The sequence below is a fragment of the Rosa rugosa genome, chromosome 2 (assembly GCF_958449725.1).
Source record: "Rosa rugosa chromosome 2, drRosRugo1.1, whole genome shotgun sequence".
Classification (NCBI taxonomy): domain Eukaryota; kingdom Viridiplantae; phylum Streptophyta; class Magnoliopsida; order Rosales; family Rosaceae; genus Rosa; species Rosa rugosa.
Genome location: NC_084821.1, coordinates 57,652,378 through 57,679,079, shown reverse-complemented (window position 1 = coordinate 57,679,079; position 26,702 = coordinate 57,652,378). Strand labels below are relative to the sequence as shown.

At 37.4% G+C, this 26,702-nt stretch overlaps 4 protein-coding genes and 1 pseudogene across 8 annotated transcripts; 3 read left to right on the top strand and 2 right to left on the bottom strand.

Annotated features, from left to right (window-relative positions):
• Positions 1 to 414: 414 nt before the first annotated feature.
• Positions 415 to 6,329, top strand: LOC133728734 (E3 ubiquitin-protein ligase RGLG4). 2 transcript variants are annotated; one of them, XM_062156166.1, is made up of 11 exons: positions 415 to 1,208; positions 3,661 to 3,745; positions 3,862 to 4,002; positions 4,119 to 4,232; positions 4,381 to 4,478; positions 4,571 to 4,650; positions 4,892 to 5,045; positions 5,136 to 5,263; positions 5,524 to 5,650; positions 5,916 to 5,972; positions 6,053 to 6,329. In XM_062156166.1, the coding sequence occupies exons 1-11, from the start codon at positions 984 to 986 to the stop codon at positions 6,137 to 6,139; spliced, it is 1,296 nt and encodes a 431-aa protein (XP_062012150.1). In that variant the 5' UTR covers positions 415 to 983; the 3' UTR covers positions 6,140 to 6,329. The 2 variants fall into 2 exon arrangements, with proteins under 2 accessions (XP_062012150.1, XP_062012151.1); XM_062156167.1 differs by having other exon boundaries at positions 418 to 1,208; positions 4,940 to 5,045.
• A 327-nt stretch (positions 6,330 to 6,656) lies between these two features.
• LOC133732628 (pentatricopeptide repeat-containing protein CRR2, chloroplastic-like) lies at positions 6,657 to 8,779 on the bottom strand. The gene has a single exon (XM_062160216.1). It carries the CDS (start codon positions 8,579 to 8,581, stop codon positions 6,965 to 6,967), a length of 1,617 nt encoding a protein of 538 aa, XP_062016200.1. The 5' UTR covers positions 8,582 to 8,779; the 3' UTR covers positions 6,657 to 6,964.
• A 358-nt stretch (positions 8,780 to 9,137) lies between these two features.
• Positions 9,138 to 10,131, top strand: LOC133731129 (uncharacterized; annotated as a pseudogene).
• Positions 10,132 to 13,092: 2,961 nt separating this feature from the next.
• LOC133732466 (uncharacterized) lies at positions 13,093 to 15,021 on the bottom strand. 4 transcript variants are annotated; one of them, XM_062160022.1, is made up of 3 exons: positions 14,782 to 15,021; positions 13,587 to 13,816; positions 13,093 to 13,358 (listed from the first exon to the last, which is right to left on the bottom strand). In XM_062160022.1, the coding sequence occupies exons 1-2, from the start codon at positions 14,977 to 14,979 to the stop codon at positions 13,634 to 13,636; spliced, it is 381 nt and encodes a 126-aa protein (XP_062016006.1). In that variant the 5' UTR covers positions 14,980 to 15,021; the 3' UTR covers positions 13,093 to 13,358; positions 13,587 to 13,633. The 4 variants fall into 4 exon arrangements, with proteins under 4 accessions (XP_062016006.1, XP_062016005.1, XP_062016007.1 ...); XM_062160021.1 differs by lacking the exon at positions 13,093 to 13,358 and adding an exon at positions 13,370 to 13,450; XM_062160023.1 differs by lacking the exon at positions 13,093 to 13,358 and adding an exon at positions 13,370 to 13,433.
• A 7,969-nt stretch (positions 15,022 to 22,990) lies between these two features.
• Positions 22,991 to 26,514, top strand: LOC133733472 (NAC domain-containing protein 54). Its single transcript, XM_062161098.1, has 4 exons — positions 22,991 to 23,301; positions 23,378 to 23,658; positions 24,443 to 24,805; positions 26,019 to 26,514. The coding sequence occupies exons 1-4, from the start codon at positions 23,145 to 23,147 to the stop codon at positions 26,259 to 26,261; spliced, it is 1,044 nt and encodes a 347-aa protein (XP_062017082.1). The 5' UTR covers positions 22,991 to 23,144; the 3' UTR covers positions 26,262 to 26,514.
• The last annotated feature ends 188 nt before the right edge of the window (positions 26,515 to 26,702 follow it).

Sequence of the window (26,702 nt, the reverse complement as noted above, 5' to 3'; positions counted from 1 at the left end):
AAAAACGACATTTTGTTAGAGCAACTCCAACAGCTTCCCTATAATTTCTGTATAATAGGGAAGCAAAAGTCAAAGCTTTAACATCTTTTTATTCTCCAACTCCAACATATTCTCTATTTTACAGCAATCTCTAAAATCTCTATATTCTTCCTTAAATTTTAGAGATTGCTGTAAATATAGGGAATTTGGTTTTCTCTTTCCTCACTTTCCCTAAAATAGGGATAGTTATAGGGAATCTATTGGAGCAAAAGAGGTTCATTTTTCCCTAAAGTAAAGAAAAATCAAAATATGGGGAAGCTGTTGGAGTTGCTCTTACCCTGTATCCCCGATATTTCTGATATCTCCCTTTTTCAAAGTACCAATACATATGAAGATACCGATATTTAAAACCTTGGTTATGCACACACTAAGCCTTGGGTGAGGCATATGAAATTTCACTAAATAGATAGGTCCAGCTTTCTTTGTAGTTATAACTTCATCTTAATGAAGAAGAACAAAAGAAAGTAAAAGTAAAAGCATGGAACACACAGGTGACACAGTCATGATCCACGGTCAGATTCTTTTCCCATAAGAAATTTCCCCTCAAATCGCCAGACGTGATGCACTCGACAGCATAAATTCTCTTCTCTGTTCTGCAAGCAAACTCTTTAAAAAAATTCCTCAGAAAAGCCTCCTGCTCCTTAATCTGTGATCTCCACACTTCTTCTTTGTTTAATAGTTAATACCCTATTTAGCACTAAGCAAAACAACCAATATATAATTAAAGAAGGGCATCCTATTCTTTTTCTCCTTCTGCAGTTCAGAATCCACATCCAACTTTCAAGTCTGAACCCTTCCCTTCCTCGAACACACAGATCGAACCCACCTTTTTTTTTTTCAGATTCTGTAAGCTAATACACAGTACATAGTTATTCACTCTATATATTTACATACATCTCTCTCTTTTTTGTCAATATATACTTGTGTGGAAGCGGATCGATGTTATGGGAGGCATGATGTCATTTTTCAAAAGCAGTAGCAGGAGCCGCTCACTATCAAGAAGCACAACCGGCGACACTGGCGGCAGCGTGACTAGGAGAACGTCATCCTATGGTTCGAAGAAATCATCAAGCATGAGTAGTACCAGTGGTGATAAAGCTGCACATACAGGAACCCAGAAGAAGCACAAGTACGCATATATTCCTGATAACTTCACATCCATTGAACAGGTTCTTCTTCTTCTTCTTCTCTCTCTCTCCCTTGCTTCTTGATTTTGGTTCATTTTCTTGTTGACCCAAATTTTTGCAATTTTGACTGAGATTAGGTAAGAATTAAAGTCTGCCATTAATTACACATAATGCCGAAATTATTGTTTGGGGAATAGTATACATGAACCTTGATATTTATTTTTCTTGTTGATCCAAATTTTTACAAGAACTCATGTTGTTTGAAATACTAGCTTAATTAGTGCAAATTTTTCTATTAGATTACCTCAACTCTTGATATTTGTAGTTAATACTTTTTTTAATAACTAAAAAGTCTGCTCGATGTTATCCAACGATCCATTCATGTTTCTGAATCCTCCCCCCTTAATTAGCTCATCTTTTGAATTTGATTGTGTTTCTCTTGTTTAACTATCATGTGGTTTTGTTTTGGATAAAATACTATTTTGAGGAGGCTACCATCCCGCCCGAATTATTTAATACTAGAAATTGTCTACACCCGATGGGTGTGGGAGTAGTGGGTAGTTATGCTTAGAGTGAGTAGTTTTAGGAAATTTTTTTAATTAGTTTTTTATTTTGTTTATTATGTTTTGACACTTTTGTCTCTGATGAATAAAATGTTATCCATGATATTTTAATCTTTGAGGGTTAAAAAGGTAACAAAAAATCAGTTTTGACTAACAAAGCCTATTCTCTTAATAATAGTATAGATATATACAATGACTTTTTTGTTTTAGAGAAAAATCAAATTAGAAAAAATTAACACTTCTATTTTCTCTTTCAATAACTTTCAAAAGTCTTTTTTTTTTTTTTTAATAAAGAACTGTCAAAAGTCTTAGCAACGCCTCCGGCGGTAGTGCCTTGACTTGCCATCTCATAGCAATTAGTCAAATGATATTTTTCTTCATATTGGTGTAGGAATTTTCATGTACGAAATCTCAACCCCAACTAAATGTTCAAAATTCAAAGTATTTTTGCCAGCGGCAATTTTATTCACTTTAGTTTGATCACGGCAAATAAAAATGGAAAAACTCACATTCGGTTTAGGAATAATCAGGCTCTAAGTTTCAAGTTTAATTTTAATTGTCTTGCCAAAATTATTGACTTTATAGTTCTGGTCTTTCGGGTTATGTTACTATTGGAATGAGACTTTCCACTAGTTCTTTTGTCATTGATGAATGATGATGTGCTTATTTTTTAAAACTACGTCGTTTATGATTATAAGTCTCACAAAAACATGAATTTGAATCTATCTTTTTGTAATCTCGGGCTATGATTGAATCATTGAATGTTTTCTTTAACCCTAGTACACATGGTTGTTGGAGTTGGACCCCATATCTCCAGGCAATTCAAAATGACTAAGATCCAAACAATAAGTAGAGTAACAGAAACGACGTGATATCATTATTGAGCCACTCCTAATAATGTGCCATCTTTTATGTCCTGAGTCTTGACTGTTTGTTGTTGTTGTTGATATAAAAATGATCTACTTGCTCTAATCACACTTAACAACACAAGATGCACGCACTACTTGACTTGTAGTTAGGGGCTCTCTTGGATTGGAATATGCCATCCATTGTGGATAATAATGTGTGGTCAGTACATATGTAGTTAGTCATGCATCCAAGTGTTGACTTCAAGTCGTTTTAACTGTATCCAAACATGTTGGAGATCGAGGTTAAGCTAGCTTCCAATTCCGATTCTCATATCATGAGGTTTCAAGTTCAAATTCCGCTAACTATATGATATCATGAGGTCTCAAGTTCAAATTCTGCTAACAAAACTAGGTCCAACAACCGTGGGTTTTGTAGGTCAACGGGTTGGATCATTAACGGGCATTGTCTAGGCCTACGTAATATGGTGGTGGAGCATGGTATCACGTTACTGGATATTGGTGGCGTCTTTCTTTAAAAGAAAGGATACGTCTGGAGAATAAAGTATCAGGAATCTTATTTTTCAGCCATTATTAAAGCTTTTACCTTAGTGTAGCCAGTGGGCAAGGCACACAGATCAGACTGAGAAAAGTAGTGGGGTTATTGCTTATCTATACAGATCCCACTTTCACTGATGGGCCTGGTGATAATGACGGTTAAAAGAAGATGGTGAAGTAAAGTACTCAAGTGAAACACGAGAAGTTTAGGCTATTCATAGTCAGCATCTAGTCGCATTCATTACTCACATGTTTTTGTTTTGGACTTGGTAAAAGGTTACAAACACAGTAAAGAGTGATTCTTTACTGCAGATCTTGTTCTGTAGAATTCACCCATGTTCAAAAGTTCTGTTCTGCAATTCTGGATTGGTACAGAATGCAAACCATCCAACTAGAATTGCCATAGCATTTTTGTAGGCATGAAACCCTTTGGAACAACATGGAACATGATCTCCAGCAATGTAGAAACTCATTGCTGCTCAAGTGGTGTAAAAAGTGCAAGTTGTAATCGACTTGCTTCGTTTTCAGGTTACAGATGCATTGAGAAAGGAAGGACTAGAGTCGTCTAATCTCATTGTTGGAATAGACTTCACTAAAAGCAATGAATGGACAGGTTTGTGAACGTACATGTTATGTTACCGGACTCTGATTCAGCATCATAAACCACACAATTACTAGTTATACCTGATTCCACCTGATCACATAACTTTCAATTTAAATGAACTGAAGGCATGAAGTCATTCAACAATCGAAGCCTACATGCCATTGGCGATGTACCTAATCCGTACGAAAAAGCTATCTCTATAATCGGAAAAACTTTGTCTCCCTTTGATGAAGACAACTTAATTCCTTGTTTTGGCTTTGGTGATGGTAAGCGCTTGCTCCCTCCAAAATTTGAAACAAATTCTTGAACTTTATATTTTCTTTCATTTCGGATTTTGATCACTGGACTGGCTTCACATTCACCCTCATATCCCTTCTGTTAGCTACCACTCATGATCAAGAGGTGTTCAGCTTTCACACTGATCATTCACCCTGTCATGGTTTCGAAGAAGTCTTGACCTGCTACAAAAGAATAGTTCCTACTTTACGATTATCAGGTTGGTGTATTCGAAATTTTTTTGTTCTTTTGTTTATAGTCTGAAATTAAAGGTATTTGTGTAACTTGGACATCTTCTAATCATATGCCTATATGTTCTGTTGCTTATCATAAGAATCACAGCTTTACTGATATATGTTATATTTAAGGGCCAACTTCTTATGGACCTGTAATTGAGGCTGCAATGGACATTGTTGATAAAAGTGCAGGTCAATACCATGTGTTAGTTATCATTGCAGATGGCCAGGTTTATATCTAGAGTCCTCTCTTTCTCTAATGGTATGCATATGCGTATGTGTGTGAACAATCTGTACTAACACAGTTTCCACAATTGTAAAGGTTACAAGAAGCATCAATACCAACGACAAGGAATTGAGTCCACAAGAGGAGAAGACAATCAAAGCAATTGCAGATGCAAGGTAGAACCTGGAAAATATTTTTTCTTACGATTCAAATGGCCCTTAAATTTTTCAGCCATGATTTTTATAATTTTGGTAGGCTGGAAATTCTTGCTCTCTGTCTAACTAATTTATTAATTTGTATGGTGTTCTCAGCTAGTTGGGCAGCATTTCCTATGTTTAATCATGTCTTCATTGTCAAAAGTTTAAGCGGAATTTTTTAAGGCACTAGATGTGTCAGCTTATCAGTCATTACTTGCAGGCATATTAAGCAGAATATAATTTATACTTTAACAACTTACATGATCAGTTCCTATCCACTCTCCATTATTCTTATTGGAGTCGGCGATGGTCCCTGGGAAGACATGAAAAAATTTGATGACAAGCTCCCTGCACGAGAATTCGATAATTTTCAGGTACTGTAGCTATAGCAGTGAGTTATAGACTTCAAATGGAGAGTTATTCAGAATACCTGAAATCTCTAACTAGTTTCTTTCTGTTGGTAGTTTGTTAATTTTACGGACATTATGGCTAAACAAGTATCTGCCTCTGAGAAAGAGGCTGCTTTTGCTCTTGCTGCCCTCATGGAAATCCCACTCCAGTATAAGGCAACTATTGAATTTGGTATTCTTGGGTATGGTTTATCAAATTTTCTGATGACTAAGCTTCATTTTTCTTCATCTTCTTTTGAGTGGACCATCATATATTCACTACCTTTTAATCGGTTAGCATTGGCTGCAAACTCATATTCCAGTCATTCTCAGAGAAAAATTTCTGCTAGTCAATACGTACAAATTTAGAGAACCAAGAATGGATTATATTGATAGATCACTTTGATTGAATTAGTCAGTTGCATGGTTTCTAATATAAGTCTTATTGTACCTGGGAAAAAAGACGTACAACAGGGAAAGGGAAGAGAACAGTTCCACGCCCTCCACCAGTTCCATACGTTCATCGTCCACCTCCGACTCGTGAACCAAGTGCAATCTCAGCACCCGTTGGGAATGACCGCGATGAATTGGTATGCTTTCCTGCATTGTTGTAACTACTTTTAACTACTTTCTGAAGTATGATACCTGATATTGAAGAAAAATGGTGGTAACCAACATAAAAAGAAAATAAATAAATTAAATTAAAGTTTGAAGCAGTTTCTAATATGCTAGCAAAGATGAATCATTTTGAATTGTATCACATTTGTGAAGACTTGGTAGACTTTCCCTACACATCTTGCTTTCTGGGACTAAAAGTTGAGATTATTCATTTATTTTTTTTCAATTTCAATGCAGGTCTGTCCAATCTGCCTGACTAATGCAAAGGACCTGGCGTTTGGCTGTGGACACATGGTGAGCTGCATTAGCAGTAACTATTGCGTCTGTTCCTTCCTTGTGCTCTCTACATGCCACTAACAATCATTTCATTGCAGGCCTGCAGAGACTGTGGAGCAAGATTATCCAACTGTCACATATGCCGCCAGCCAATCCGCAGCCGTCTCAGGGTTTACTCTGGATAACTGAACATCGAAAGGGAGTCATTTGTTCGTCAAGTTGTGTATATCTGTTCTCTGAAGTTGTTCAGACTCCCAGATATCTATTTGTGCCAGATTGTACAGTCCTGTTTTCTAGCCCAAACTTGTAGTTCTGCTTCTATTTCCATTCCTGTTATGTATACAAGTATACAAATAAAATAGTTTCTTTAAATCACTAGAATTTTAACTTCTGCTTTTCTACTATTCTTTATCAAAATCCAGCTCAAGGAGCAAGACTCAATGACCTGTTAATCACATCCAAGTTATATTCTCGTCGTCTAATATTCATGCCAAAAACACAATTAAGTTTTAAAGCAGAGAGGAAGATAACCAAGCTTATTATGAGAATTACGTTTCTCAACGCTACCCAGGACTCCTTTGGATTTAGGAGGTATCAACAAAAGAAATTAGCCGAGTTTGAGTAGCAAAAGCTGTTACACTTGCACAACTAAGATAATTGCCAAAGTTGGTTTTAATTTTCCCAGTACCCACCTACCAAAGAACAATGTATAATGGTACAGACAACACTTGGGCTGTAAGAGTTATTAGCTACACAGAAAAACAACAGACAGAGCAAACCAACTACAAAAGACAGACCTACAGTCCTACATACAGCAAAACTAGCTAGAACTACATTCTAATGCCTTTCTTTTCGTGTCTTCTTGAATTCTAAAGTACGTCTGATCCAGTTACAATTCCTTTTTCAATTTGCATAAAGAATGAAGTTAATTTGAAATTTCAGGGTACATACTTGTTATACATGGCTCTACAGCTAAAGTATCCAGTGCCTCTTCTGAGGCAGAGTAATCACTAAACCATTACTATGGCTTCTTCCATTATCCTATCCAATCTCTCCAATGTGTCAAATATCTGGTCTGTATATGGGTGAGACTCATCATCAGCTCCAAATGTGTGATAGATGCAATCCACCTCAATCGAACTACGTCCAGTTGGCTTCTTGATGTTCTTCTCTCTGATTAGCCTCCTCACTCTAGCTGCATCTTCCCATCGCCCTGCGTCTTCATACATGCTGGCCAGAAGAATATACCTCCCAGCATTTCCAGGATCCAAAACAAACAATTTCTCTGCAGTTTCTTCGGCAAGTTTTATGTTATTATGTATCCTACAAGCTCCAAGTAGTGCACCGTATACATCTTTCCCTGCCTGCATGGGCATGCTTTCAATAAACTTAACTGCCCGGTCAAGTAACCCAGCTCTTCCCAGAAGGTCTACAATGCAAGCATAATGCTTCTCGTTTTTCTCTACTCCGTAATCTTCCATTTTTTCAAAAATTTCCAAGCCTTTTGAAACCATCCCTGCGTGACTACAAGTGGACAACAAACACAAAAGCACAACAGCATCTGGATGTAAGGCTGACTCCTCAAACTGCGAAAACATCTGGAGCACCTCGTCTGCGTGCCCATGCATTCCATAACACCTCATCATGGCGCTCCACAGCACCACATTCTTATCACTTACTCGATCAAAGATAACTCTGGAAACTCTTACACGACCACAGTTTGCATACATTGAAATGAGAGCACTGCCCAGAGCAGAATCAACTTTTATACTCGTCTTCACAATGTAAGAATGAATCCAAAACCCAACTTCAATAGCAGATGCTTCAACACAAGCCGGAAGCACGCAAACCAGAGTGGCATGGTCAGGCAAGCATGTAGTAGGACCTTGTATCATTGCATGAAAAATTTCAACAGCCTCATTCGGGTATCCATTCGTGGCATACCCCGAAATCATGGAATTCCAACTAACAAGATCTTTCAGAGGCAATTCATCGAACACTCGTCTCGATACCTCAATTTCCTCATACTTAGAATACAATGCCACAAGAGCATTCCCCACAAACAACTGCAAGTCAAGCCCAGATTTCACAATCTGCCCATGAACAACCTGACCCTGCTTTCCATCTCTCATTGCTCCACAAGCCTTAAGCACAAAAGGGTAAGTGTACCGATTTGGGGATAACCCACTCAGCCTCATTCTATTACACATTTTAAGGGCTTCAGCAAAAGGACCAACATTTGCATAACCCTGAATGACCATGTTCCATACAAACACATCTCTCTCAGTCAATTCATCGAACACCTTCCGTGCATCTCCCATACTTGAGTCACCACACTCCACGTACTTGCCTACTAGCTTTGAAGCCACAAATGGGTTTTGGTGTAGACCTCCGATGATGATCTGGGCGTGGAGTTTCTTGATTGATTTGGTGTTTCCGCAATGTCGAAGCAAGTCTGTGTAATCATAGGAGTTTCTGTAATGGGGTTTCATGTATGTTCTTCTACCCCTAATGAAAAACGTCAATAAATTAAAGCTTTCGGTTCGTGAAACTAAACGCTCTGCTTGTCTAGCTAACCCATTCATTTGGGTCTTCTGTAGCGGCAACATTACAGGTCGCACAGTCATAGCGCCATTGCAGCAAAACGGTCCTGATATTTGTACCTCACTACCTCAGTCGAGACTAGAGTGGTGAACTAGCGATAGTCTATAACTAGAGTCATAGCATAACATAGTGAAAATGATTGGGGCCTCATGAACTGCGGTCTGTTATTTATTTGTAATAATTGATACATAGTAGTATATCACTTTGGGCTTAAATTTCACATCCAGCAAGTAATTCCACTCACATAGTCTTGTGTCCAATTGCGACAACCTTAGCTTCCCTTTTTATATATTACTTTAAATCGAAACCTGGCTCCGCCACTGGACTACGTCGTGGTAGTCCAAATACCTACACACCTCAGGTAGTATCTATAAGTCCACTTCACCATGGCAAGGAAGGTTTAATAGCCACGGAACTGTGGAAGAGCACAAAATGAGGTACCTGCAAAATTTATAAATATGCTTGGAGGATTATCTAGTGAAAATTAGGGACCAAGAACAAAAACTGCGCAACAACAATTGGTTTAAGAGTGATGCTTTTGTAAAGATTATTCTAGTGGATGCCGCCTTCATCATAGAGATGTTATTGATGTATCGCTTCGATGAGTTAAGAGATGAGAATGATCTCATATTTAACAAGCCATATATGGTACAAGATGTGTGGCATTGCTTGAAAATCAGTGGCAGTTCTTCATTCTTGATGAGCTTTTCGACTGAAACAAAATTCATCAAGAAGCTTTCATTGGTTGATCTTTCTCACTATTTCTTCCAGAGCCTGATGCACATAGAGAGAAGGAAAGACAAGTTGGAGAAAATGCATTCTTCTTCTTCTAAAGTAGAACATTTTGTTGATTTTATAAGAAAGTTATATTAATCTACCGCTACAGCAGAGACAACAACCACCTGCAACTGCAACTGTACCCCAACAACACAAGATGAAAGGAAACTTGAAAGTCTAACCACACCCACCAAGACAGAGTTACACTCGGTTGGAGTCCAGTTTAAGGTGAGATCAATTGAAAACTTTTTTGACATACAATTTCTTAAGGGGATGCTTGAAATCCGACAACTAGCAATCAGTCATGAAGTCATGAAACTGAGCTTACGATCAGAAATCTCCTGGCCTTTGAACAGTACCATTGCATTATGTTGTCATCATGGATTGTCTCGTTAACACCTCACAAGATGTGGAGTTGCTTGTTAAGTATGGCATTGTTGAAAATAGGCTTAGCGACGACAGTGCAGGGGCTACTCTGATTTACAACCTTGCCGATGGGGTCAATGTGGATTCCAATAACTTCGATTATGCTACTCTTAGTTAGAAAACCTGAACAAGCACTGTAGAAGGCATTGGAACAAATGGAAAGCAAACTTGTATCACAAATATTTCAACACATCCTGGACATATATTTCTGTTGCTGCAGCTGCTGTAGTCATCATACTCACCATCATATAAACAGTTTCTCTGTTATGTCTGCTAAATAAGCCTAATTAAGTATCAAAAGTAATTCCTGAATCTTGATCGATTTCCTTTACCATTTTCAGTCCTGCAGCTATCATTATTGATCGGTTGATCCCTTCTCCCCTGCCTCAAGATAGCATTGTGTGCACGTAAAATGGATGATATATATATTGCAGACTGAGTGATTGAAGCAAATCAATTAATGTGCTTGTCTTGTTGGTTTCCCTATTGCAATCCGTAGTGAGATACTCATTTGTACATTTGTGTTGTTGTCTATGATTGTAGTTTTGATTTTGTTATTAATAAGAGCACATGTAATTAGTACGTTCGATAACTTACAATTACAAAAGCATGCGTCACAATCTGGTAGCATTTCAGGGAAGAGCATGAGAGCTTCATTCAGATATCTCTATGATAAACAATAGAATACTATATATTTTTCCCAGAAGATTGTCCTAAGCATAGCTTCACTGCAGAATTATTATATCATAGTAAAACTGAGCAAATAAAGAAGAAAACACCTCAAGCGATTTGGATGTATGCGTCTTGTGGCTGGGGAAGAAAAGTAAAACAAACACCAAGGCAAGAAAAGTGTATCAGTAATTACAACTATTGTGTTAGATGACCTTTTTTTTAGCAATGAAAATGATCTGTTAAAGGGTGATTTAAGGGAACCATTCCGATCATAAAAATACACTGCAGAATGGGAGGTAGAAATGGGATTGGTGCATAGGAGGGGAAGGTTTTGAAGGGGAATGCAGATAATTGTACATAGCATTCCTCATGTTGGATTCTTCATTTAAAAAAAAATGTGATACAGATTAATATGATGATTTCTGACGAGGGGAATTTTGTTTGTTAAGAACTTAAGATGGATAAACTTCAGAGTTCTGTGCCACTGCAAGGTAGATAAGTACATTAAGCAGTACTATGGGAGAACTGACATAATGCAGCTAATTAAGAATAGCATCACTTAATTCCAACTTCGCTGTCTGAACAATCGAGGGCCGGCTTTAGCATAGGGGCCATCACAAGAAGCAACAATATAAGGTTTTGTTATACTTTTTCCCCCTTGATAGTTTGTTTTACATGATCTGGTTGAACTTACCTGGTTTTTCTTTTTAACTTTTTCTTACTGTCCTTATTTCTGATTCTTGGTAAATGGAGGTTGCTGAAGAAGAAAACATAGTGAACAAACCTCTTATGATCTCTCTCAAGCACACATGTATTGCAGCTTGCTTGAAGGCAACCACTAGCAGCACAGCAAAATATACGATAAATTAAGCTGGTTGCTTTCAAGCAAGCTGACATAGGACTTGCTGTGCTGTAAGGCATTAATCAATCTTATGAAGCTGACATAGGACTTGCATTGGGCATTGCTGGAACTGAGGTATTTATCAAAACAAGAAAAGAAAACTGGAAAAGAAAAAAAATGATAAGTACCTCGGTTCCAGTTAGCCCATCGCAAGACGTCCTATCTGTATTCTAGTAAAATTGAGTTCATCGAGTGGTGCTGCTTTCCCTTCTGTGTTTATGTGGAAGTGTAGAACTTGAGATTTATGGTATCCATATAAATGAGCAATTTAGAAATGCCTAGATGGTGCCTCGTCTACTGATAGTGAAGCATGAAGAGTAAGGTTTTTTAGGCAGAGGTGAGACTTTGGAATTTTAGTAACTTTCGACTCCTGAGTTCTGAAGCAGCGGAGGAATGGAAGTTCGATTATTAATAATATGGGATCACCGTCTATCTTGGAGTTTCTTTTAATTTTGGAGACGAATAGTCCATGATTTTAGCCTAGGAATAACCATCTCAGAGAGTAATGTTTGGATTAATTAGTTGCTTGGTAATCTCCGATTTTGGTTATTTCAGTTGCATTGAAGAATATAGCATAGGTAAGAAACCTCTTGTGGTTTCTCTTTTTTTTGTCTAAACTCGTGATTTTTCAAGTGCATATCTGTGGCAAGAAAGGAAATAACAAGATAGCGCAGGAAGAACAAGAAGCATGGGCACATACATCTGGGTCAAGTCTAATGTACAGATTGAAAAGCACAAGGGCACCAAATCTATCTCATCGACCATAACAGAAAAACGATAACAGCTAATCATCAGCTGAAGAGGTTTTTTTTTTGGTCCTATATTTAGATTTTAGCAGACTTTCCCTAAAATTTTATAATTTGTAGTGTTATAGATTGTCCACATCATTTACAGGTTACAGCAGACTTGAAAGCAGCATGTCTGGAATCAAGTAGCTTTACTAAAAGATATAACCGCAGCAAGGAAACTATCACTATCTATACGTATGAGAGAGATCTCTTTCACAATCTAAAATCTTTGTATGGAAATTTTTCTGTATGTATTTTCAACTTGTTTGTTCTTAGCTTGGGCTGCAATTTCCCGCTTCCTCTGTGCCATCATAATATGGAGGTCCATATTCTCGATCAAGACACTGACAACTCAGTTCCTTGCTCTCCTTGAGCTGAAAATCTGGAGAAATTTATAATTCGGTTTCATGTTTTCACTCCTTTAGGTTTGATCCTATTATATTATAGGTGTCAAACATTGTCAAACAGGTGAGGAAGTGCCAGGGAAGAGTATCGATGATACAAAGCTTGAAAGCAATAATTTGGCAAAGCTTGAGATAAGCAATGTCAACAGAGATGAGTTTTTCAGTGGAGCTGAATTGATGGACGAACCCAATTTAAGACATATGAGAGGCATTAAGCCTGTTCGATGAAAAAACAGACGGATTCATCTGGGAGGAGGAGTTGATGTCAGTTCTGGCATCATTGGAGCAGCTGAGGTCCGTTTCCACATAATTGGGGGTGAAGATAATGGTAAAGAATGTGAGTGTGGATGGGGAAGGGGATGGGGATGGGTATGGGGATGAAAGATGGTGGCTTTGCAGCCTGATCTTCGAGTTCATAGTGAATTTTACCAAGAACAGTTTTCTATAGAAACCTCTAATCGGACAGCATGAAACAATCTGTAGATTTTATCTTGGAAATAGCCTGCATATCCGGTGGATTGAATCAGTTTGGAATGAACATAAAAAATCTTTATGATAGAAGTGTATATGCAAATTTGTTTTATCTTATTCTGAAGGGTGTTATAGGCATCTAAAGCCTATGACACTAAACTTGCGCCTCAGTTTAAACAAAGAGATAGAGATATACAACTAATTTTTTTGCTGTATAACTTTATGTAAAGAACATGAATTCATCTTTCACTACCGGTCAAGCCGTCAAGGAAACCAAAAGCAAAATCAAGCCAATGAATGTAGAGGAGGACATCTCCTCCTTGCTGAAAAGATTTAATTCATGCTGGCAGGTTTCCTTTTGCTGCAAATCAATTCAATTCAGAAGACCACCACTTCCATTAATAGACAGTTGATCTGAACAACTACATCCACTATCCTATAACATGGAAACGTCTGAAAACAAAGTATTTGTACTTCATCAAGGAAAAAAAAAGTATTCAACAAACAAACAACAGCCAACCAAATGTTGCATAACAACAAGAAACGGTAATAACCATTGCATAATTGTTCTAACGAGATATACAGATACCTTCAAAACAGAAAACATTCATGCTGGTAGTGGATGCACGTCCTGATCTACTTCTGTTCCTTGTTAGATTCCGTGTTGCTTTCCTTTGGAACTGGTTGAATTCTCACATATGGATTCCTAGTCAATGTCTGTCCTTTCAGTGCAGCAACATAGCGGTCATTTGTGTTCTCTTTCCGCTGCAGCTCCCCTAGGTACTCTGCCAATCGTTCTTTATTTGTTTGCCCCATCATCTGATTCACAGTTTTAAGCAATAGACTGTCAACATTTCTCTTCGAGAACGAGAGTACTGTTAAGAAACAACTGAGACTGAAATCTATTTAAACTGAACATACTTTAGCCTTCAATAACAACTGCTCTTAGAACTTAAAATCTGCCATGTTGATAATATGTAACATGGGATATATTATTCATTGCTTCTTGGTGGAAGACAGGGATTTAGTACCAGAATGAAGTAAGCTGACTTTGTTATAGGGATTTGACATCTAAATAATGGGTTTCAAGGCCAGAAACTTCATCAGATCTAACAGGAAGGCCAGAAGTTTCATAAAAGGATGCACTGAATCTACATATAGATGACATCACAGGACACAGGATAGTTATAAAAAGAAAAAAGACAATCCCCAGACACACAACACTAAACACAGCTGGAACTGCGGGATCAAATTAAAGGCAATTAATTTGTCAAAAAAAACCAGAGTAGGAGAAATCTGAAAGCAAAATATGAAGCAGGAAGCAACAGTATAGGGGGGTGAGGTGCTGAAAATGTAGTGAATGATACTCTTCACAAAACTAACTCAAAACAGATATCGAAGAAGTCCTGTTTGTTCAATTGGTTCCATTTTCCTACACCAACCCAAATTACTAGACATTACGGCACTTTGCCACATATACTAGTAAGCAAAAATCCTCCTTGCAGTCTGAAGCTTACTAAAACTAGCATATCCTGCATTACTAGAAATCTCATGATCTTGGTCATAAAACAATATCAGTTAACTTAACAAAACCCATCACACTGATTACAGCTCCATCAACAACTCAACAAGCAAACCATCCATACAGATTCAATTCCCACTTTGATCATCAACAGCAAGTTCCTTAATTTTATTTTTCCTTTCTGGGTTTCAAGAATCAATAACCCATATCTCAAATATCAACTATAGTTCCAGAAACAGAATTGGATCAAAGGGAAACGTACCACAGTATCGGGTCGGGCTTTGCGGCGAAGCTCGGCCTCGAGCTCTGGGTTGCCGGAGTTGGTGGTCTGCATAACGAAGTAGCCGATAATGCCCGGAACGACGCCGCATACGGTGGCGAAGGTGAAGAAGAAGGGCTTGGAGTCGCGGGTCTTGGTCACTATCCACCTCCATGTTTGGCTCTTCAATAGAATCGACATTTTTCAGTCACCGTTTTTTTCCGCAAATTCGCAGGGTTTTTCAGTCGAGTCGGTTTGTAAGTCTTGATTGGGCTTGACTGGCCCAAACTAAATTTGGCCCAATATATTTCAATGTGTTTTTTTTTTTTGGTGTGAAAACTGTCATCAAAATAACTGGAGGCGATGAATCCGAGATGTAGCAAAGAGTAGGTCGAAAGAAAAGAGTACACCAATTTGTATGTTTTTATTGGTTAAGTTATGCATGCAATCACAGAGAGGTGATAAGTAGGTACTACAACTATTTGAGCTTGAAGTATGTAGAGCTCTTTGCGTTGCACCTCCATCGTTGTCAAACTAACAAAACTAATGTAACATTTTGGACAATGTTATATAGTGTTTATTAACTTAATTATTGTCATAAAAGAATAACTCTCAGGTGTCATCGCTCCTGATGACTTATTTATCTCAAGTTCTCAACATTAATTAAAGTGAGCTAGGTTGATGGACATTTCACCGGAAAATGATCTCAGATATGATATATCATCACATCTCTCACATTCCACGGCTAACTCTTATGAATACTAGATTTAGTGGGTAACCCGGGTTAAATTAAGTTTACGTACCTATGTATCAAACTATCTACAACTATTACCACATCAATGTACGTAGTTCCCTCTGAGCTTACGTTTTAAATGTTGTATATCTCCAAGGAACTAACTGAAAAAGTTTATAGTTACAATTGGACTTGGACTCTCACATCGAGTTCCTTATTAATTAGTTGCGGCTGCAAACTGCAGGGCACCAAGCTCTCGGATTTTGAGTTGGTCCCAACTTTCTTCAAGCTAATATACATAACTAAAGCTGTTGCAGTTAGGGGGCAAATGACAGATGTATCCTCAGAGGGATAGGAGGCTCCCAGAACCAGAAGGGCCAGAACCCACATGAAAGCTACATCGATCTCATTGCTGCTGGGATAAAAAGAAAGAATCTGCTTAAACATTTGTCTTTTCTGCACAAACTAGAATGATAGATATTGATAGAGATGGATACACAGAGCCGACATTATGGGAATCTTTATACCTATATTTATTCAAAAGCCCTAGTCTCCCACTATTCTTTCTACAGTCTTCCACAAGTGACAAAGCCACACCCCCCACCATCCCAAACCCTTTGCCCTTTACCACCTTTGTTTTGTCTCTTGCCCTTAACATGATCATCGTCGTGTGAAAGGTTGCATGGCTTTAGAAACTCTCTCTCTCTCACTAATTAGGATTAAATGACTAAAATCACGTTGCAAAGAGATATTTGACTGAATGATCTAGATCGAATCATAATGTGTGCCTACTTATGGTAAGATCTTGAATCAAAACATAGTTTATTAGGAAGGCATATGGGATTTGTCATTAGATTGGAGAAATGGAATATCTTTATGCAAAAAATGATCAAAAGCTCCTCCTTCAAGGTTGATATATCAGGCCAATGCTGTTCTCCTTTCGTTTAAGGGATGAATATTGTGCGGGACGGTTAGTAAAGACTACAAAAAGTTCTTTCGGCAAAGACCTCAGAACCCCTAGTAAGTATAATATCGATCCCTAGCCTCTTAATGTAATTGGTTATGCACAACTCATTTGATGTCATGCTTGAGGTGTTAAAGCCATAAAGCCATTTAAAGAAACAAAAGAAAGCATACAAAGGCCTGTTTTTCTGTCATCATGCCTAGAGTTTCACTTCTTATTTCTTAACCATGGGAAGCCCCCCTGCCACCAAGAAGACAATTAGTTGCCACTTTAACTCGCCTTGCAGAAATAAACATTCCGATCGAACAGTTAGTTTTATATTTTAATGAGTTCGTTAGCACACAGGAGAGTTCAATAGGATACAATTCAACCATACGTCTAGAAATAGTTCTAGTTGATCAGTTAAGTGGTACAAATCAATACTGTTACATTCGTTGAAGTACTCATAATCATGGGTAGATAAAATTTATGTATATTGTGAAACGTGCTTATAGGGGAATGATGTCCATCTTCGTCATTCCAAAAGTAAAACGTTGTCGTAGGAATTCTACGCGTTAACACTCCCCTCAACGTTGAATCACTCAGAAGTGCCTCTCCATTTTAAGTATACAGATGCAGATTTACGATATGGATTTATTCCCACGGCATACATTTTCCCTTATACATTGAAACTTTGACAGAGACATGAAAATTAATCTAGTCATATATTGTTATTCATTTTTACAAATCCTGCTTTCAAAATTCAAGATTGAACCTTAACTAACTGAAAGATGTAGCATCACTTCCTTGGTGACTACTGCGTTTTTCCTATTTTTTCCTCTAATCAATCATGTGTATGTCAGTGTGACACTGTTTTTGCATTGCATATGAAAGAGAGAGAGGTGAGAGACCAGTCAAAGATTTTGTAGCGTAATCATTAAAGAGGTTAGGATGTCTTTACCCAACTGAAAATGATATTTTAAGTAAAGGAAACTAAAGGTTCACTATAGAGAACAAAAATTGCTAAAGAAAAAGCATTCGGATGGCAGGAAAAATCATCAAAAAGAAAAAGAAGACCGTGACGGTGAGCCAGGTAGATTTGTATTTGTTCAGATGATTATCATGGGTCCCCAATCAACTCATCAACTGTTGAATGATAAAAGTGTTCTTTTCCCTTTGTGATAAAAATAAAAAAACTAAAGAGAAGATGATCATCAGAATTTATCTCAAGGCCCCAGCTTATACCCTGGGTATACCCCATCAAACTCATCCATATAATCATGTAAAGCAAAAAATTTAAAGAACTAGTGAATAAAAATCATCCATATACGTTTTGTGATGATGTAATATTCTATCCAGTACTTTTTTATTCATGTCCAAGTGCAATTTTGGATAAAACTTGTTGAAAAGTATAATCTGATGCTGTGATTCCTAACATGCATTACTTCTTTTGATCTGTTCAAAATTATGCATGAAGTACGTATAAATGGAAAATTCTAGTATATGTTGACATACCATAGCTTTACCCTGTCGTATGCCATACATTAAGTTTTTTGAATATTTTAGACTGTTGGATTTAATTAAAAGTTGAATATATCTGACGGTCTGGAATATTCAATAGTGGTAACCTGCTTACCAGGTAACTTGTATCTACTTACTTCGATTGGGCAAAAGTCTTACTCTAGACCTAACCCTAAAAACTCTCTCTCTCTCTCTCTCTCTCTCTCGCGTTCCATCCCTATCCGGCGGCGAGCCCTAGCGCCGTCGTCGGACGGGCTTTAGTTGACTGAGTGTGGGTCGAGGTAGCAGTTGCTTCAATGGGGAAGGAAGAGATCACAGTAGTTCTCAGACTTGGTTTCACCATTCGATGGTTTCAGCGGCGGACTAGTTCGGTGTTGGGGGATCGGAGGTCTGCTGGTGACATGCTTGTGGTGGCGTGTTGTCGTACCGTTCGGAGGTTGGTCGGTGGTGGCATGGCTTGGAGGCACAGCTTTCTGCCAATCAGATCAATCCGTTTTGGGTTGGAACCCTTGGATCCGGCTTGGGATTGGGTTTGTCTGCTTGGGGCGGTGATTATTCATGGTTCGTCGGGAAAGGCAGTGGGTTCAAGTCGGCGGTCCTGCGAATGCGATGTGGTGCAGTGGTCTGGCGACGGAGGCTGGGGCGGGGATGCGAGGCATGGCAGGCTTCTTGGGGTCGTCCTCTCTCATGGGTCAAAGCTCGGGTTTGGTCCATCTTTTTGGGCCATGTCTGGGCTCTCTAGTTTTTTTGTTCCAGTTTTAATTTAGGGTTTGTTTTTTGGTTTGTTTGTTAGTTTAGGGGTTGGTTTTATTTTATTGTTGGTAATATGTCGCTACTAAAGGTGTGACAGAGACAATCTTCTTTTCGTAGTCTTGGGGGTCGTTCCTGTTCTGGAGTTAAGTCAGCAGCGGTGGCGAAAAGTCTGGCATAGACAATCATCCTTGGCCTTCTAATGGGTCCTTCCTGTCTGGGATTGGGTCGGAGGAGTTGGCGTTTTGGAGCAGTGGTGGATGGATGGTGTTGGCAATAGGGAGGTGATGGTGTTGGTGTTTTAGTCCCAGGTTTGAATGTCTGGCAATCCTTTTGGTCGAGTTTAGGTCACAACGAGTGTTGGCTTGGTCGATCAAAAGCTGGTCAGGAGGACTCTGGTTGGTGAGTTAGTGTCGACACAAGTGAGTTGTCTAGTTTTAGAGTTCTTACTGGCTGGACGAGAGGTGAGATGTCAAGGATTTACTGCTCATGCGCTTGTTGTCTTTGTCATATAGTTGTAGTGCAAGTTTAGAGTCAGTACATCGGTTTCCAGTGGGAAGTCTAGTGGCCATTTCTGAGTCAGAGATGTCGCCAAAAACTCGTTGTAAGCAGTTCATTATTAATGAAGTTCTTATTTGATAAAAAAAAAAAAAAAAAAAAAAACTTGTATCTACTTTTTTTTTTTTAAGATTCCCAATTACATATCAAAAAAAAAAATTTAGAAAACCCTAAATTGAAAAGGAGAAGAAGAAGATTAAAGGAAGAATATTGTCCCCGTCCAGATTACTCGTCCATTTTTTACAACAGTCATTCAGTTTTTGTCTAATTTTGTTCTAAGAGAAAACCCTAATTTGAAGAGGAGAAGACGATAGGAAGGAGGAAGAGCTTGATCTAGGAAGGATATGTCGCAGCACGCTGGTAAGTTTTTTGTCAATTAACCTTGTTTGCTTCCTGTCGAACCTAAACGAAGACCCTCCTCCTCCGAGCCTTCCACCATTGAAAGCCCCAAATTCCAGTCCTCCTCCTCCAGACTTGACATCTCCACATCGCTACCACGAGTCGCGCCTCTGGAAGATAAAGAAGAAAAAATAGTAGTGAAGTAACCTTGAGACAAAACCAATCCTTATGATGAGGAGAATGTGATGGTGAAGAGAAAAACCAGAAGGGAATATTGGTGAAGTAATGAGTCAGGGAGGGAACAAAACCCCAACGGATTGGACATTACTGGAATTGGAGTTCGAATTAGTCGGCTTCTGGCTCCGAGGATGACTAAGAGAGATTGAAAATTTTAGGGTTTGGGAATTCTGATTTGGGGGTTTTGGGGCTTCTTCGATTAGATTTCTTTAAATTCAAAGACAAGAGAAACTAAGGATGGAGAGAATTGTAGCGGAGAAGTGATAGTGGAGCGATGTTCAGGCAGCCATGGATCTGACACGCTAAAATTTCAACTATAGACCAAGAAGGAAGAAGGACGCTGGAAGACAAAGGCAAATAGAGAACCCCCAATCCTCAGTTCGAAAAAAAAAAAAAAAAAACACATACACACAACTTGATTAACTATGTTCTCTTGATAGAACTAATTATTGTAAAAGGTGGTAGTCAAGTTGTAATTAGTGTTAATATTTCACTATAACAAGTTTGAGAACAGTTTTACCAATAAAACAACAAATTGTGGTCAAAAGTGGTAATTTAGTTATAATAAGTGTTAATACTTCATTATTACAAGTTTTCAGAACCACTTTACTAATAAAACAACGAATGTGTTGCTATAATAGTAAAACTTCATATATTTAAGTAAATTTGCGGTGAGTCCTTTATGGTGTAATAAGGTTGTCTATCTTGTAACTACTGTCCTTTAAGAGTTATTTACTTATTTAACGATGTTTTTTCTTGATTTTACCACAATTGAGGTCCAAAGTAGTAACTAAGGTTGTATTTATGGTAATTCTTTAATATTACAAGTTTGAGAACCATTTGACCGATGAGACAACGAATTGTTGTAGAAGTAGTAATCAAGCTCTTATTTGTGGTAATTTTTTATATTACAAGTCTGAGACCCATTTTACTAATGTGACAACGAATTGCTGTCAAAGTGGTAAAACTTTATGTATATGTTGTAAATGAGGCGCAAGTCCTTAATTGTGTATTAAAGTTCTATATTTTATAATTTAATACTTTTCTTGTGTAAATCTCATCATTCATGAGATAATTACTTGTTTGACAATGCATTTTACTATAAATTACAACAATTGAGGTATAACGTTGTAATTATGTTGTTTTTATGATAATTACTTGAAATGTAATTCTATTTACAAAAAAAAAAACGATCATTTTACCACTGCTACAACAAATGTTTTGTTTATATGGTAAATAATCATATTAGACCTAAAACTCTTCAAGTCCTTATTCTTGTAATCCAGTTGTTCTTTTTGTGACTAGAGTCCTTTCTTTTGTAAATTATAATATTATATCATCGATGAGACATTTTACAACAAACAACCACATTGGACGTATTTAGTGATAATGATAGTTTTAATCAAAGTAATTACTACATTTACTATCTTCATTACAAGTTTTTGAACGATTTACATATAAAACAATAAATGAGTACTTAGTATGGTAATTTTTTTTTAAGTACACATGTCAAATTATAAGTGAATAACCTGTTGACCTGTACAACAGGTTTCACCAACTAATTTAATTTAATATATATTTATTAAAAAGTTGATGCATGACAAACATGAACACACCTTAGACTTCCCCCGTATAAATAGACTTGGTTTCGGGGTCCATTTGATTTGAGAAGTATTACTTTGAAAATGATTATTGGAGCCACAATCATACCAGTTTGAATGTATAGTGTCATGTTCCCATTGATTTTTACACTAAAAAGTAGATCACAAATTATCGGACAATCGTATGATATAAAAAAGTAGAGTATATGCACAGTTTATAGCTTTATTTTCTGGGAAAATTACTAGATATTTCTCTTTCAAGGCATGATTGAGAATTAATTGTCTGCAAAGGGTTGTTCATATTTATATATTTTAACTATATATCTATCAACTTTCTTGTACTCCTTGCTATTTTATAACATTCATGATCAATGAGCTTAGATTAATTATACTAGTTCTCTTCACTAATATCAGTCCCCTGCGCTAGTGTTGTTACTTTAACAGACAATAAATGTGCTCAACTAAATAATTAGGGTTCTTGCTCATTCCCCCTAATGCGATTCATGAAATCTTAAACAGCTTTCTCTTTTATCCGATTGGCGCATGGGGTGGCGGGAAACTAAATCCCTTAACAGTTTTGGAAGGAAAAGAAAAGAAAGAATGTAGCAGAAATGCAAAGAACTGAAAGCTCACGTTAAGAAATGAAGAGTATGAAGATAAATGGTGTAATCATATAGAGCGCGCAATGAGTTCTTGTTTCATGACAAAAGACATTCTCATATGAAAAATAATTGGTTCCTTACGTGTGAGGAGTTATTTTCATATCTACACTTGTGTTAAGTTAATTTTAAATAGTAAGAAATGACTCGATACGTACATGTAATTGAGAAAATGACGGTTATGTGACTATTGTTATGCAAAAGAAATAAGAATGAAATAGATCATTTATACGTATATACTTTATTTTGGTATAGTTTTTCAGGCGATCTACATCTCAAAACAGAGGGAAAAATCCAAAACTTGAGTAAATTCCAATATGGATAACAATCCATGTAGGGTACCACCAAACTATGGGTAATCATATTAGGTAAATGTCGGTAATCATATTAGCTAGGTAAATGTCGATATGGCTCAGAAAAGTACACCATGCAATACTTTCATCTCTTAGAGGAATTAGGGTACCGTCAGATTTTCATAGTACAAGATAGGAATTAGGTAAATATCGAAATGGCTCAGAAAAGTACACAGTATATAACTATTTATTTTATTTGTATGATTCTGAATGCAATTAAATTAAGAGGGAGCTAAGCTAGGTCATAGTATTGCGTGTTGTAGGGTATGGACGGTTGGGTGGACCACAGAGCCTTTCTTGAGGCCCCCCTTCATTTTTGTTAGTTTGTGAGCAGACAAAAGCAGCGAAGCTTCTTATCCCCTCCCTCTGGGTTTTCACACAAACCCTTACACATAGAATCTCTTCAAAAGCCATAGATCCAAACATCACCATCTTATATTCCCTCTCTTTTTCCACCTCCATTCCCCATCTCAATTACATCACATACCACTCTTGGGCCTGTAATACCTTTGAAATCAAGGGCCAATCATCCTATATCTTTGGGACCAACAGTGGCCCTATATAGTCCATTATCGTACAAGCCAGTTCAGTTCACCTTCCATTCGTTTGCTCTCTCTCTCTCTCTCTAAATTTCTCTGTAGAGCTTCTTCATCTCTCTCAAGTAGTACTGCAATGGCACCCATGAGTCTTCCTCCTGGATTCAGATTCCACCCAACTGATGAAGAGCTCGTTGCTTACTATCTGGACCGAAAGATCAATGGCCGCACCATTGAGCTTGAAATTATTCCAGAGGTCGACCTCTACAAATGTGAACCATGGGATTTGCCTGGTAAGTCATTTCTTTTGTACTGTGTAAACAATTATACTATTAATCATGTTTGACATATTTACTTTGTTTACCGCAGATAAGTCATTCTTGCCTAGCAAGGATATGGAGTGGTATTTCTACAGCCCGAGGGATAGGAAATACCCGAATGGGTCAAGAACGAATCGGGCTACTCGGGCAGGGTACTGGAAAGCCACCGGAAAAGACCGGTCAGTGAACAGTAACAGGCGTGCGGTTGGGATGAAGAAGACACTGGTGTACTATAGAGGGAGAGCTCCTCATGGCATTAGAACCAACTGGGTTATGCATGAGTACCGGCTCACCGACTCGGTGTGTGGCAGTCCATCATCATCTCTAAAGGTAATTAATATGCAGCGCGCTCTAATTCTTCACAATCTGTGATTTTTCTTGATCTGATTACATGGAGAGGGATCTCCACTGTTTGATATACATTTTAGTAGCTAGGCTTTAATTAGGGTTTAGTGAAATTCCCAAGAGAAAGAAAATTAGGGTTTGCAAAGATATTAACGTTAATTTATATTCAATTCCCTCTAGATAGTTAGCATGCAAGAGTTCTTGGTTCTTTGGAAACATTTGTGAAGAGGCCTAAAACCTCCCAAAAAAGCTAATGATATGTAAAAACCCCTAATTACCCAATATATATGTTTTCTGTATTACTTCAATGGGATATAATTAGGAAACTTCGAAAACCCATCAAAATTAGCCCTGTATAAGGTGTAAGGTGTAAGCTAGCTAGGAACAGTACGTAGTACTTGATGATCGAACTGTTTGATCTCATGCATCGTCTTTTATGTCTCGATTCGACTCAAATAAAGTAGATTTGATCATCAACTGGTCGATCTTTGTTCTTTTTTGTTCCTTTGATTTTTTTTTTCCCGTCCTTTTAAAGGAGTAGCTTATCAGCATGATGATTAAAGACTATTCCGTCTATACTTTAGCTGTACTTGCACCATCTTTTTTTAGATCGCTTTAAAATCATACACATATATCTGTGCTTTAGTTTTTCCCTCTTCTTTCTGGACTTGCTTTCCAATCCTAGTCTTCCTTATGTTTCTTACATGCATTGCACATGTAATTTTAATTAACATGCCATATTAACAGAATTTGATTTTCTTGAACCCAGGATTCATATGCATTGTGCCGCATTTTCAAAAAGACAATCCAAATACCCAAGAATAACATAGAAGAAAAGACGATTAAAAACACTCTCTTGAACGACAAAAAATTAGGGGAAGACACCAGTACTGGCATTAACGAGGGAGAAGCTTCAAGAGGGATAGAAACAGATCAAGATTATGAGAATTATTCTAATCCTGATTATCCCAAATTTCTCTCTGATACCTCTTCTTCTGATCTCACTCAAGGGACACCTACTGAAACTGGCATAGCAGATGATTTACAAGCTCCATTTGCTTCTGATGAAGCTAACAGTTCAGCTAATCTCTACTCTCTTGGCGCCCACTGCTCCTCAAATAATCTATTTCAGGTTTGTATACAAGTGCAATCGCTAACATATGTTTTCATTATTTGATCTACATAGTACATTTAGACATATATGGATTCATGTTAGACATGTCATATACAGAGAGACATGGTATGCACTGATAGTCTGATAGAGTCATTATCACATGATATATAACTATATTTTCTTATGATAGAAAGATGATACGCGATATAAATTAGTCTATATATTACAATTAAAGTTTACTGATCGATGAGGATCTCATAGTGTTGTCGATCTCTGAGATAAAATTGTATATACATAACATAAAACGGATTCCTTTTCTTTTCTTTTTTTACTCTTTTTTAAATCTTCCTGATATCATTGCCTACTTTGTAGAACCAATTGCTTTTATATATACTCTACTGCTTGGCGTTCACACTTCACATATATAATTTTGAAGATCAAGCTAATAATCAGTCTTACATAAAATCATCATGGCCAAGGGCACATTCAAACACGCGCAAACCCTACCATGATTGGTTGGAAGTGGCCCACAAAACGAGGCCTCGTAGTTTTTCTTTCTTTTGATCTTAAAGTAACAAAAGTTAGGGAGTGATATATAACCCATCTTTTGCTAAAGCTAAGCTTACCTCTAAAAAATTCTTATTAGACTGACTCGAAGTCTCGAGTGAAGCTTTCTTCACCATCTTCTATAACTTCTTTTGACTGACTTAAACATCTTTCTTCCCCATTTTCCTCACGGTGTTCCTCTCACTCAGACTTCTCTATCCTCAATTACTTTTAATCATGTTCCTGATAATTTGAATCCTTAAATTCATCCCCGATTCTCTTTTTAAAATTAATAAAACTGGGTTTTTTTTTTCATCCAGAAAAAGTATTAGAGATGCCTGATACATTTTTCCTTCCTACACTGAACTTCTAGTTTTGTAGCTTAGACGTCCGTCCTATAATTAATGGTTTTGCTTGCGGATTAAACACCATTCAATTTCTGAAAACACCATATACAAATTTCCTAAAGTAACATTTGTAAACTTAATTATCTTTGCTCTTCATGCCAACTTATAATTCTTTACAATACTCTTCTTCGTGTAATCTTGTTTCGTTCATCATTATATTTTCTTGTACTTCTCTCACTCTAAAATCCATGATTTTTGCGTTACATTTTGCATCTTGATTTTTTATTCACATGTTATCCTGCGGGAAATTCATTGTACGCATTGTCAAATTATTGCAGGATACATATATGCCTAGCGATACAAGCTTCGAGAATTACCAATTTCCTTACCCACCTTTGGAACTTGAAGACTTCCCGATGATTAACTTAGCTGCCGAGACAAACACATCGAAGCCCCAAATCATCGATGATTACATGTCATGCGACAGATTGAAGGACTACATGAATGGAACATTGGAAGAGATCTTCTCTTTGTGTTCCTCTCAAGACAACAACCATGTTGCCCTCCCCATGCAAGACTAAGTACTACAGTAGCTAACACCCATGACCCATATATCTTCAAATATACTACAATTCATTGACACAAAAAAGGTAGGAGCTAAAATTGGTTTCGGCTAAATAACCAGAAGTGGTGCGGATTATATGTGCCAGCAATGAGATCATCATGATAAGGCTATATATAATGGATTTCACAATTCTGTCAAAGCATACAATCTTTTTTTTCCTTTTCTTTTTGTAATTTTCCTTTTGATTTTCCCCCCTTTTCTCATATTGTTGGTGTGGAATCTTCTCGATCAAGTCAATTTTGGGAATGGAAATGGATGAGCTGATTATTATTGAAACAGTATTACAACAGCAAAATAAGAAAAAGAAAAAAAAAAGAATATTATGGTAAGAGTGTTCATTAGCATGAGTTTAGTATTATATTAGCCCATGCATACCCAACGGATCTAGATAAGTTGG